Source organism: Mesocricetus auratus, unplaced genomic scaffold (assembly GCF_017639785.1).
Source record: "Mesocricetus auratus isolate SY011 unplaced genomic scaffold, BCM_Maur_2.0 Super-Scaffold_100006, whole genome shotgun sequence".
Taxonomy (NCBI): domain Eukaryota; kingdom Metazoa; phylum Chordata; class Mammalia; order Rodentia; family Cricetidae; genus Mesocricetus; species Mesocricetus auratus.
This window is the reverse complement of record NW_024429190.1, coordinates 33,346,797-33,359,214: the sequence shown is the minus strand read 5'-3', so window position 1 is coordinate 33,359,214 and position 12,418 is coordinate 33,346,797. Positions and strand designations below refer to the sequence as shown.

The 12,418-nt window shown below is 45.9% G+C and overlaps 1 protein-coding gene across 1 annotated transcript; it reads left to right on the top strand.

The window, feature by feature from the left end:
* Nucleotides 1-266: 266 nt before the first annotated feature.
* On the top strand, nucleotides 267-11,724 carry Cckar (cholecystokinin A receptor). The gene is made up of 5 exons (XM_005068765.4): nucleotides 267-567; nucleotides 1,256-1,507; nucleotides 4,447-4,708; nucleotides 7,356-7,483; nucleotides 8,340-11,724. Exons 1-5 carry the CDS (start codon nucleotides 456-458, stop codon nucleotides 8,873-8,875), a joined length of 1,290 nt encoding a protein of 429 aa, XP_005068822.1. The 5' UTR covers nucleotides 267-455; the 3' UTR covers nucleotides 8,876-11,724.
* Nucleotides 11,725-12,418: the final 694 nt, after the last annotated feature.

Sequence of the window (12,418 nt, the reverse complement as noted above, 5' to 3'; positions counted from 1 at the left end):
AGGTGGTAATTGGGAAGTCTCTCTCTCTCTCTCTCCAAGTGTGTGTGTGTGTGTGTGTGTGTGTGTGTGTGTGTGTGTGTGTGTGTGTCTGTGTGTCTGTGTGTCTGTGTATGTGTAGACATGGCCCCACTCTGGGAAGGGTTAATATGCAGCCAAGCTGCCTGTGCTCAGGGCCTCAGACCGGCCCAGGAATGGGAGGGGTGGGCCTGGAAGGTGGAGCAGGCTTGACTTGCACAGGCTGCCTTGTCCCCACAGGAGTGCAAGTGCTTGCCCAGCTGGTCTGAGAATGGGGAACTCAAGTTGCCTTTAGGAATGGCTACAAAGCCCACACCTGGAAATCCCCCCTCCCTGCCCCTCCACGGCAGGTTGCATTTGGGAGACTCTCCGGTCATTAGAGGAACGAGCCAGGAGTGAGCCATTCACCAGCTCGCCAGCACTCGGTAGAGAGCAGCAGGATGGACGTGGTCGACAGCCTTCTCATGAATGGGAGCAACATTACTCCCTCCTGTGAACTCGGCCTGGAAAATGAGACTCTTTTCTGCCTGGATCAACCTCAACCTTCAAAAGGTAGGTGTTAGAGGCTGTGACTGGAGTTCAGAAAACAACCCCAGTTAAGGGAGATGATAGCAACAGTAAGGCTGACTAAAAACGTATATACAGTGTGTGTGTGTGTGTGTGTGTGTGTGTGTGTGTGTGTGTGTGTGTGTGTGTGTATATACACGGGCAAAATCCCTGTGAGACAAATCTAGATGAAGTTGTATGTTCAGAAGTTTGGATAAAAGAGTAGGAGAAATCTACAGTCAAATATTCTTATTGTTCCCATGGGAGAGTTGGGAACTCACGCAGGATTCGGGGGAGATGACAAAAGCATAGAAGACTGCATTACAGAAAAGGCACTGTCAGGAGCAGAGGGTGCCTTTTCTTAGGAGAAACCCAGCATGAAGAAGTGATTAAAGCAGAATAACGCTTAGCCTCAGGGAAAGAAAGTCGTCACCATTCAGGAGTGCTGTCCTTAGGAAAAACTGCTTTCCCGAGTGATCTGTCGACACACACCAACCTTTAAAAAAACAATTGAATTGCCCTGTGCTTTCCTGGGCTTGTGTCTGTGCGATGCAGTCGGTACAGGGATACTCGGGTTCAGTGATGCAAGCCAGCAAGGGACATCATCAGAAGTGAGCACTCCTTGGGGGGCTGAGGTTTTCACATTCCACCCTCCTGACCCGCGTCCCTCCAACTCTTCCCCATTTCTCCTCAGAGTGGCAGCCTGCGGTGCAGATTCTCCTCTACTCCCTCATATTCCTCCTCAGTGTGCTGGGGAACACGCTGGTCATCACGGTGCTGATTCGAAACAAGAGGATGCGGACTGTCACCAACATCTTTCTGCTGTCCCTGGCTGTCAGTGACCTCATGCTCTGTCTCTTCTGCATGCCGTTCAACCTCATCCCCAACCTGCTCAAGGACTTCATCTTTGGAAGTGCCGTGTGCAAGATCACCACCTACTTCATGGGTGAGTCGCTGCAGGTGGCTGTTGACACTTGGCCAGTCACAGCAGAGGGACCCTACTGGGTTCCCAAATACCAAGCATCTGGCTGGCTGCGCCTATGTACAAGGATGCGGGTGCTCTCTTTACAGCAAGTCAGCCCTCCTACTTGCTAGGGAGTGTGTGTCAGAAGTTGATACAAAAACACAATGGGAACTTGGTAGACTTGGCTCTTTGAATAAGGACAAGAACTCATAGGTGACTTCAAGTCACTCCATACCTTTCAGTCAGCAAATCATTGCACGCCAATTAACTCCCAACTTAGGTCAGAGTTTCTTGGAATGGAGTAGCTGCATAGGATCAGGGCTGTTTGCTGGTGTGTCTCTTGTTGTGTGACGAATGGAGGCTATTTAAAACCCTTCCATCTCTGTCTAGCTACTCCTTTCAGGATTCACTTCCCAGACTGCTCTCTCAAAGCCTGGGGGCATCTTAGGCCAGGGAGGGCTCTGCAGGGTGTGTGTGTGTGTGTGTGTGTGTGTGTGTGTGTGTGTCCCTAATAAGAAGCTGAATATGTTCCTCAGGAGCATGGATTATGAAGTAGACCCTGACTGGATGAACTATATAGTTTGCTGCCTATACCAAACATAATGATGGTTGTAGCTAAACCTACAAAGCTACTTTCTTAGTACTTTTTATGTCCCAGGCATTTTGCTGAGCACTTTCATTTCCAGGATCTTATTTCTTGTCCACCTTGTAAATAGCTGTCATCAATTCTTCCCTGTCTCACCAAGCACACATCAGGGGAAGCTTGGGGCCTGGGGTTTGAACCTAGATTAGCAGGCACCACAGTGGTGAGCTCATGCCTCAGCTTGCCAGCTGCTGAGGTTCTCCTAACCCTGGATAGAAACATGTCCCTGGTCCTCTCTGTCTGTCACATTGCCTTGTCCTTCGCCCACTCTGAGAAGCAACTGGGAAGAAGAAGAGGGTGAGGAGTGTGTGTGTGTATGTGTGTGTGTGTGAGTCCCTCTCTCTCTCTCTGTGTGTGTGTGTGTGTGTGTGTGTGTGTGTGTGTGTGTGTGTGTAGGGGATGTTTGATTCTGACCCAAACTGTATTAAACAGAGAGCACTGAAGAGGGCTAGGGAAATCTTCGGAGACCAGAAAGCACTGAAAAGCCTTTCTTTTTCCCGGTTGAGTGTTCAGGATCCAGCAGATGACACAATGATGATGAGTCACTGACTCTCATGCCCCCAGATTAGTAACTAGGATGTCATCTGTGTTCAAGTCCCCTGAACATATTCTAATGCCTTTAAAAAATGGGAAGGATCTTGGTTAGATAATGAAGCATTGCTGAAAGCTCGTTAACTCCTGGAGCCCATCCATGTGCATCTGACGGGCACAGTGTTTTAGCATCTTAGCCAGTGTGGGGAGGAGAGTTACCAGAGGTACTCACATAGTCACACAGCTCTGAAGGCCAGGTAACTGTTTGCTTCAACGTGGTCAAGTCTGTGCTGTGTGAATTTCACCTCAGAATAGTTTTAGTAGCCAAAATTTAACAGCAAACTAATTCCGGGATTATTTGGAATGTTATAACAGCTTACTTGGTTAAATTTACTTTTTTCTTGTTATTTAGAATTGGTTTTAGGTTGGCTTGGAGTCTGGGGGTGGGGAATAGGGTGGGGGTTGAACAGGGTTCAGTATGTAGCCTTGGCTGACCTGGAAACTTAGTGTGTAGTTAGGTTGGTCTTGATCTTGAGGTGATTCTCTGGCATCTGCCTCCCAAGTGGTATAATTTCAGGCATGCTCCCACCAAGTCCAAGGTTTCGTTGAATTTCTAATTCTGGTGATTTAGATCTTACGGTCTATTTTGTGATGTCTTCGACAACACTGTTAACAACAGCCATCAAACACCTCATTTGTGTGTGTGTGGAGGGAGGTTGATTGTCTGACCGTGGGTTTGTAGTGACTGTGGACCCATTGTACAGAGCAAACTCAATGGGATTTAGAGCTATTCTTTCAATTCTGCCTGTCACAGATTCTTCACAGAGAAGTCCAGTAGAACACGGTGAGTGAATCGCACGCCAAAAAAAAAATGCTTTTAATTAAAGGCTTTAGAAAAAAAATATACATGTGGTTTTTAGAGAGCTACTATCTACCTACAGTGGTAAGTGATGTTTTAGGATGTTGGTAATAATAGCTAATAGGTGACAGTTCTCATGGCTGAAGGCTCTGACGTGTTGGAACTTAAAGGCTAAGACATTACAATAAGCATATACAGCCGGGAGGAGTGAGGACTCCTTTGCCCTGTGTGCAGGTGACTGCTCTAGAGGAGATGTGACTCATGTCCCCGCTCTAAGCGGGTTACACGCCCACTTTATACAGCAGAGACGGTGAAAAGACCCTGCTCCTCCCACTCACCGAAAACGCTAGTCCATCCTAGAGCCTCTTCTCTGCCACCTTTCCTTACTACGTATGCTTTCAACAGATAGTTTAAATTTTAGAATGTTTCTCTCTTTTAAATTGTGTACTAGAAATTTTAACACCCCAGTGACCTTTTGGCAGTATGGAGTCCTTGACAATTTTTGCCTTTTTATGTCTATTTAACCACATGCTCATGATCAAAATTAGAGCTCTTCTCTGGGTTTCCAGAAAGCCCTTCTGTGGGATGGCAATTTATTTTTATTCCCTTGTTTATTAATTAATGAGTACCTCCAGCCCAGGCTGGGGTTAGATTGCAGTCATAGCTCAATAAACTTATCAGAAAATTGGCAAATACATATGCTTAACTGCCTTAAGTCCTTTTCGGTACAAAGCTGGCTCTAAAAGATCTTTTAAAAATATACATAGTATTTCCTTACCCCTAGAGCATTCTCCTATGATACTGAACTGCAGCTCTGATACACTTCAGCTAACGTGCAAACTTTGGAGTCAACACCCGAGTAACTGCCCTTTCTTTGTTCCTTTCCAGGAACATCCGTGAGTGTTTCCACCTTCAACCTGGTAGCCATCTCTCTGGAGAGATATGGCGCCATCTGCAGACCCTTACAGTCCCGAGTCTGGCAAACAAAGTCCCATGCTTTGAAGGTCATTGCTGCCACCTGGTGCCTCTCCTTCACCATCATGACTCCGTACCCCATTTACAGCAACTTGGTGCCTTTTACTAAACATAACAACCAGACGGCAAATATGTGCCGCTTCCTGTTGCCAAGCGATGCGATGCAGCAATCCTGGTAAGGAAGCGCTCTGCTCAGCCTGTAAGACACAGCTTTGCCCGGCTGTGGTGGCGCGCGCCTTTAATCCCAGCACCCGAAGGCAGAGACAGGTGGATCTCTGTGTTTGAGGTCAGCCTGGTCTACAGAGCTAGTTCCAGGACAGGTTCCAAGCCACACAGAGAAACCCTGTCTAAAAAACAAAAAAACAAAAAACAAAAGTTAGCAATGTGAGGGACAGGAAAGCTGATGACTACAGGGCAGGTGTCCTGGAGGCTTTCTCAGAGGGTCCTTTTCTATTATTATTCTTTGACAGTTTCATACATTTATATAATGAAGTTTAGTTGTCTTCATTCTTCTCTCCCATCCCCCCTCCATCTCTGGTTGAGACCCTTTTCCTCAACAAGTTCTCCTGTACCTTCATGGCTTCTTTTTCTATGTGACCCACAGAGTTAAATTAGGTCTTCTTACAGGTCTGAATAAGACGTTATTTAGTGGAGTACGGACAGCTTACTAGTGGCCACACTGCTGAAGGAAATATCACGTAGGCCAGCAAGTCCCTCAAGCGTGGGGCCTCAGGGTCCCCTCTGAGGAGGGCCATTCTAGCTTGACAGGAAGAGTATACGGTGGGATATCGAGACCCTAAACACACACAGTTATAGATGAAGTGATGTCGGCATGTCCATTTTACAGAAAAGGAAGCTGACTCAGAGGTTCCAGAGTAGCCAAATCCACAAAGCCTCTCTGGGTGTTTAACCACTATGCTTAGGCATCTACGTGGTCCCCAAGGAGTTCAGACTGGTTAACTTACAGAACTAGGATTTTTTCCAAATAATTGACCAGAGACCAGTATCCAAAATCTCATGTAGCCTTTTCTAGTGTTTTAAAAATAGTAATTACTTCGTGTATATGTGCATGTGTGGGGTACATGTGTGCCATGGTACATGTGTGGAGATCAGAGGACAATTTACGGAGTACTTCTAACATGTGGGCTCCAGGGATTAAACACAGGTTATCAAGCTTGGTGGCAAGTGTTTGGGCCAGCTAAGCTATCTTGACACCCCAATTCCTAGTGTTTATAACCACTGTGTTTGCCCAAAATAGCTTACCAGAAGAGACAATGTTCCAATACTGGTTCATTTGCTCACTGACTAAATAGCCTTGGGGAAGTTTACTTAGCCTCTTGATGCACTGGGTTCTTTATCTTTAAAAGAGTTAGATTGTTTTTCTAAATCTGCATTATTAGGGAACTATAAGGTTCAAATAAGAAGCCATAAAAATACCTGTAATGAAAAGACGGTACAGATGTGGCTCGTGTGTACTAACTATAGCGCTGTTTTAGAAGCAGAGTCTAGACATCATTACGTGGTGGCTAAAAATCCGGATCATGCTCCCTTACCCTCTTCCTTTCATGTCGTCACGTAGCTTGCACACAAAGCAGCATGACACTGCAAAAGAGAAGGATATACAAGACTTATCAAAACATGTCCAATTGCAATGAGAAATGGCCCAGCCACTGCTTGCCTCTGACAATCGTGAGGTCTTATCTGCAGCTTACACATGCCAGACCGCAAAAGTGATTTAGGGGCCAGACTCATGGAGCAGGAGGCTGTGAATCCTCAACAACTAACTATGTTTAGAGAAAGCATAGCTCAGTCCTTCCAGGCATACGGCTTAGTGCACCACCAAACCAGCTTCGAAGCACAACGGAGAATGGATACCTAGAGAGATTTACGGAAGGCAAATGACACATTTGGTAAAACTAAAAGATTTTCCATAATTCTGACCTAAACTTTTTTTGGGGGGGTTGAGACAGGGTTTCTCTGTGGCTTTGGAGGCTGTCCTGGAACTAGCTCTCGAACTCACAGAGATCTGCTTGCCTCTGCCTCCCAAGTGCTGGGATTAAAGGCGTGTGCCACCAGTGCCTGGCCTGACATAAACATTTTAATGTAGAGTCAACAAGTTGTGTAGCCTGGTGTGTGTCATTGGATTCAAATCTCACCTTTGATACTAGCTGTGTGACTTTGGACACATGTAATCTCCTCAAGGCTCAATATCCTAATCTCTACAGTAAGTGCTCAGACAACAGTAGCTACCAAAGGTTCTTATGTGAGTTAAACTGAGACATATATGCAAAGAACTTAGCCTCACCTGTAGAACCCAGCATTAGTCCTCATCAGACGAGAAGTATTTTCATATTTATTATTTCAACACTTTATTTTCATATTTATTATTTTCACATACTCCCATTTTTTAAAGACTTCTTTATTTGTTTATGGTCAATATCATTCATCTTTGTAAAAGGTCTCACTATGTCACCCAGGCTAATCTCAAACTCCAGCACTTGAGCAAGCATCCTGCCTCAGCCTCCTGAGTGTCTGGGGCTGTAAGTATACACGATTTTGCTGTTATACTTTAACATATTCACTGGTTTGGAGCAGAGAATGATGCTGCGTTTTCCCAATTTAAGTAGTCTTTCAGAGTCACTTTAAGGAATATACAAGGTAAACAAGTTCTAATGGCCGGTCCTCCAGACGTGGAATTCCCAAGGATGTTAAATGCTAGAAATTAATGTGTCTGCTCAGACCAGCTCCCCCACCCCATTCTTGCCCATCAGAACTTGAAGGTCCAGAGTCGCTGGTGATTAGATTTCTTTTAATTGTATTAGGCAAACATTCCTGCTACTCATCCTCTTTCTCATCCCGGGGATTGTGATGGTGGTGGCCTATGGGTTGATCTCTCTGGAACTCTACCAAGGAATAAAATTTGATGCTAGCCAGAAGAAATCTGCTAAAGGTAACTATCTTTGGACTGGGTTTTTATTCCAAAAGAGCTCAAAAGTGTGCTTTATAAGTTAACTGGAGGGACTCGGAACACACAGAGCATGTTCTGGAGACTGAAAAGTGTTACAAGGCAGCCAGGGGACCTGGCTTCTCTGATCCCAAGTGTGTAAAATGAGGAGAGATTTCTCCTTGGGGTCCTGAGTGGACTCAATGGAGAGCATGCTCACATGACACAGATGCCCCCAGCTAGCCCTGTCCCCCAGGTTGGCCAGTAGACACCTCTGGTGATTCTGTCCTGCACGTGACATTGAGACATTAGATTCACGGCCTCCAAGGCCGGCTTTTTGCTCCTCGTCTCTCCTCAGTCCTCCCTCCCTTCTAGAGCCCACCTGTCGCCAACACCTGTGTTGACTTAACTTTTTCCTTCTCACCCTGCCTCCTGTCTCAGTTCCTTACTATGTAGATAACACAGTCTCTCTGACTCCTGTTGACTTTCTCTGTTACTTGGAGTCCTCACAATAAAAGTAATAAATCTAAAATAAATAAAATCTAAAAACTCAGCAAGCAAACAGGAAAGAACAGAGAAGAGTGTTAATATTTATTTTGCAATAACTTTCAGCCTTACAATCTTTGTGTATAGGGTTTTATTACAATTGTTACTAATATATGTATATATGATTTATGCTTCATTGGAAGGCTAGAACTGGTGCAGACCAATGCTGATATAAACCAGTACAGGCAAGGCTGCCTGCCCATTTCTCCAGTTCAAGTTCAGCTTGGCCTCCTGGACTGGGGGAGTCAGGGGCCCCGGGTCTTCTCTCTGGCATGACTTGTCCTGAACAATAAAATGATGTCACTTGCCCACCCAGAGAAGAAGCTGAGTGGGGGCAGCGGCAGCCGATACGAGGACAGTGATGGATGCTACTTGCAGAAGTCCAGGCACCCGAGGAAGCTGGAGCTCCAGCAGCTGTCCACCAGCAGCAGTGGCGGCAGAGTCAACCGCATCAGAAGCAGCAGCTCCACCGCCAACCTGATAGCCAAGAAGCGCGTGATCCGCATGCTCATTGTCATTGTGGTCCTCTTCTTCCTGTGCTGGATGCCCATCTTCAGTGCCAACGCCTGGCGGGCATACGACACTGTTTCCGCTGAGAAACACCTCTCGGGGACCCCCATCTCCTTCATCCTCCTCCTCTCCTACACCTCCTCCTGTGTTAACCCCATCATCTACTGCTTCATGAACAAACGGTTTCGCTTGGGCTTCATGGCCACCTTCCCTTGCTGCCCCAATCCTGGCCCCCCAGGGCCGAGAGGAGAGGCGGGAGAGGAGGAGGATGGGAGGACCATAGGGGCATCCCTGTCCAGGTATTCCTACAGCCACATGAACACCTCTGCCCCACCCCCGTGAGCTAGTCTACCTGGCCCACTGCTGCAGCAGGAAGGAAGGGTCCAGGGAGCAAGGAGGAAAAGGAAAGGAAGGAAGAGGAGGCTGGAGTGAAGGGGAAGGAAGACCTGTTTCTCATGGGGACTCTTCAATGTCTGCCGTTTGTCCTTCACAGAGTTCCAGAAGGTGGGGTCACGAAAATGCCAAGGCATTTTCCCACAGTGTTCACCATGGAGGAGACCTCAGCAGGCCAGGCTGGGAGCCCCAAAGGGCTCATACTATAAATGTCACTGCCAAGCCCATGTTCAAAATGGAGGTACAGACCCTAATGAGCTTTAGAGTTTTCTGGAACACCCCAGGTGAGGCCTCCCCATAGTGACACACTGCTACGCTGTTTGTTCTGCTCATGCCGAATTCCGGTCACTACTTTCCTTCCCAGGGAATGCACAGCTACTTCCTATACATCCTGCAACTATACATCTTCTCGCGGCCGCCAAGGATGTGTGACGCACACCTCCTCTGGCCACTTCTGAATAGGAACACTTTTTAATCTTGAGGTTAGTCACGAACACCCAGAGGTGTAAGTTTAGGTCATCATCAGAAAAGCAAAAAGAGTGTATCTAAAAAACAGGTTTTAGACTTTCTACTTCTACAAAAAGTGTGCATGGCCAGTGGTCTGAAGGAATGTTTTCTGTCAGTAACATCAAGCGGCAGACTGGAAGGTGACTTGTGCTGTGTAACTTCTCCTTTGCACCCTAACCCCACAGCATTTTTTAAACCTCAGCTTGATTTCTTCTGTTCACCTGTACTTCCTCTTCTCCAGAAAGACCTCCAGGTATGAAGGGGAGTTGTACATACCTGGGCAGGCAGTAATGGAAACAAGTACAGACAGGCCCCAAAGAAAACTGGCATGCTGGGTCTCGGTTAACATAGCTTTGAACGCCAAACATGTGTATGCTTCTAAATACCATCTATGTAACTCTTGATAATTGGCTCAGTGCGTGCGTGTGTGTGTGTGTGTGTGTGTGTGTGTGTGTGTGTGTGTGTGTGTGATCATATGGCTATATGTATGTTAAAAACTTATCTGTGGATATTGGAATTCAGCAAGTGTTACCATTCTTCCATAAAAGTTGAAGTTTCATGTGAGCTTTGTTTCTTTGCAAAATTCGTGCTGAAAACACTTAACTCTGAGAACTCTCTGTTTAAAAATAGAAATAAATTATACACTGAGACACCAGGAAGAACATTTCTAGATAGCATGTACCAATCCGGTCTAGCAAGACACACACACTCGCCCTCTTTCTCCCACACCTCCTTCCTCCCTGTATCTCCTTTTTCCTCCTTTCTTCTTGAATACTACTGTCTTGTCTGCTTAACGGAGTTAGTGTGGACCTTTTCAACAGACACCAGTTTGTAGGAAAAAAATCAAGGGAAGGTCATTGCTGTGAGCTGCCAATGATCCAACAAGCGAGCCTTCTTCCCTTGCTTAAGGCCACAGCCACGCACTCATTGGCTCCCCACTCTCAACTGTCCCCAAACCTCCCTGTGGAAGAGGAAGGGAAGAGAGATGCTAAGACCTCTCTGACGGTCTAGAGTTAGACAAGCTGAGCATCTTACAGGGACAGTTGTGCCTAATGGAGCTCTCTAAGGAGCAGCAGCTGAACACATAACTGCCCATCACACCCCTCTTGTCAAGCCAGACTAGTCCCTCCTCAGGCTTCCATCTTGTATGAGTATCTATTGCCATCCTCTCAGGTAATAATTTCAGTGTCAAAACGCAGAGTTAAATCGCAATGATATAAGATGCAAGAGATAAAAATGTCTTGGATACCTGAGTAGGTCTTATAGTCCACATACATTTCCTGCCTAAATACTGAGTCATTGTGTCTGACCCTCTGACATTATTAATAAATGAAGAAAAGTTAGGACCCCCACATTATTAGAAACCCCTGGACTTTCTAAAGGTATATTAACCTAAAAACAAGATTCTAGAATTTATTTAATAAAAATACATACATGCAGCTAAAGTGTACTTTTGGATAAACCATAGACCAGTGACCCCAACTATAAAATCATTTTCATTACTACTTCATAACTATTATTTTACTGTAACTCATAATGTAAATATATGTTTTCCAATGGTCTTAGGTGACTTCTGTGAAAGGGTCAGTCAACCCCAAGGGGTCATGAGCCACATGTTGAGAAACACCCTTCATATACTAATTTTTTGTTTTGAGTGCATTTCATACACTAGAAGACATCCTATGTTTTATCTGCCAACCCTACTTTTGAAATACTTTAAAGCGGGCAAAAACATTTCCCACACACAGTAATAAGATGCCTTTGTAGATTTAATTTATTGGACAGTCTCTCACCTATCGGAAGCCGAGAGATGGGTGTAGGGGGCTATTAACTTACTGACGAATTTTTTTCCTCACATAATGCTGCTCTCACTCACACTTTGTTGAGTCAGCTTCCTGGGCCTCGTGTTAAACAGGATTACTGATTTGAACACGAATTCAAGTTAAGGAAACAAATACTTTCCTAGGATTTTAGTGTCTTGTAGCAGCACTCCTTCAGCAGAGGCAGGATATATTGGAGCATTGGAATTGAGAGTTGTGTCTCGGCTTCTGGGTCCCAGGCACCATGGTAAGATCTCCTAACGCCTTGAGGCGGTGAAGAGCAGTGCCTGGATATCTAGGGTTCCTTTGCGCATGTCCCTGTATGCTTAACAGGTGTCTCTCTGTTTAAGCAAAATGTCGTCTTCGTGGGTTAAGTGAAGACAGCTGCTGAATCTCCACTGTATGTTCTTCCTGTGTTTTGCCTAGTAACCCACGTACCGTGAATGTTTAATAAATGTTATGACCAACTTCTGTCTTGCCTCCAATGCTTCCAGTGGTTTCTCTTTCCATCCACAGCTGTGCTCCTCATCAAGAGGAAGCTCCCTCTTGGGGGAGAAGAGCAGAGTTTTGACAAGACCTTTTCCTGTCTGCATGCATCCACCCCAGGCTGTCATGTGTGACCATTTGCTGTGTTCTCGCTCCTCTTTTCCTTACCCTCATGAATTAAGTGGATAGAGAGAGTGGATAGAACCTACAATGTTTCTGATGGGTGATCCTGCCAAGTAACACCATTGAGATACAAATAAACAAAGGCTGGGCACCACTGGTCCCTAGCTTCCCTCAGCTTAGTCCCCCTGGCCCTCATTTCCAACTCTGCTGAAGAACCCAGCTCGCTCCTTCCATCAACACTCCCATCGGATCCCTTGCTATGCCCCCATTCATTTGCTTTCCCGAAGAACCCCAGTGCAACTGCATGGAGGCACCCGGACCCATGCGGCATCTGCTGACTCCCTACCCCTTGCCTCTAAATGTACTACTTCCCTCTCTTGTCATTTAAATCTCCAAACACCATGTGTGAGTCACCATTTCCCACATTTTAACCTAAGGATTTGAGGAATAGAATGGCAGATATCATGTTCAAAACTAGACAGGTGACCAATGACAGATGCAAGGCCCATCCTTATTTTAATTCCATCATAGGCTGGCGAGATGGTTCAGCATGTAA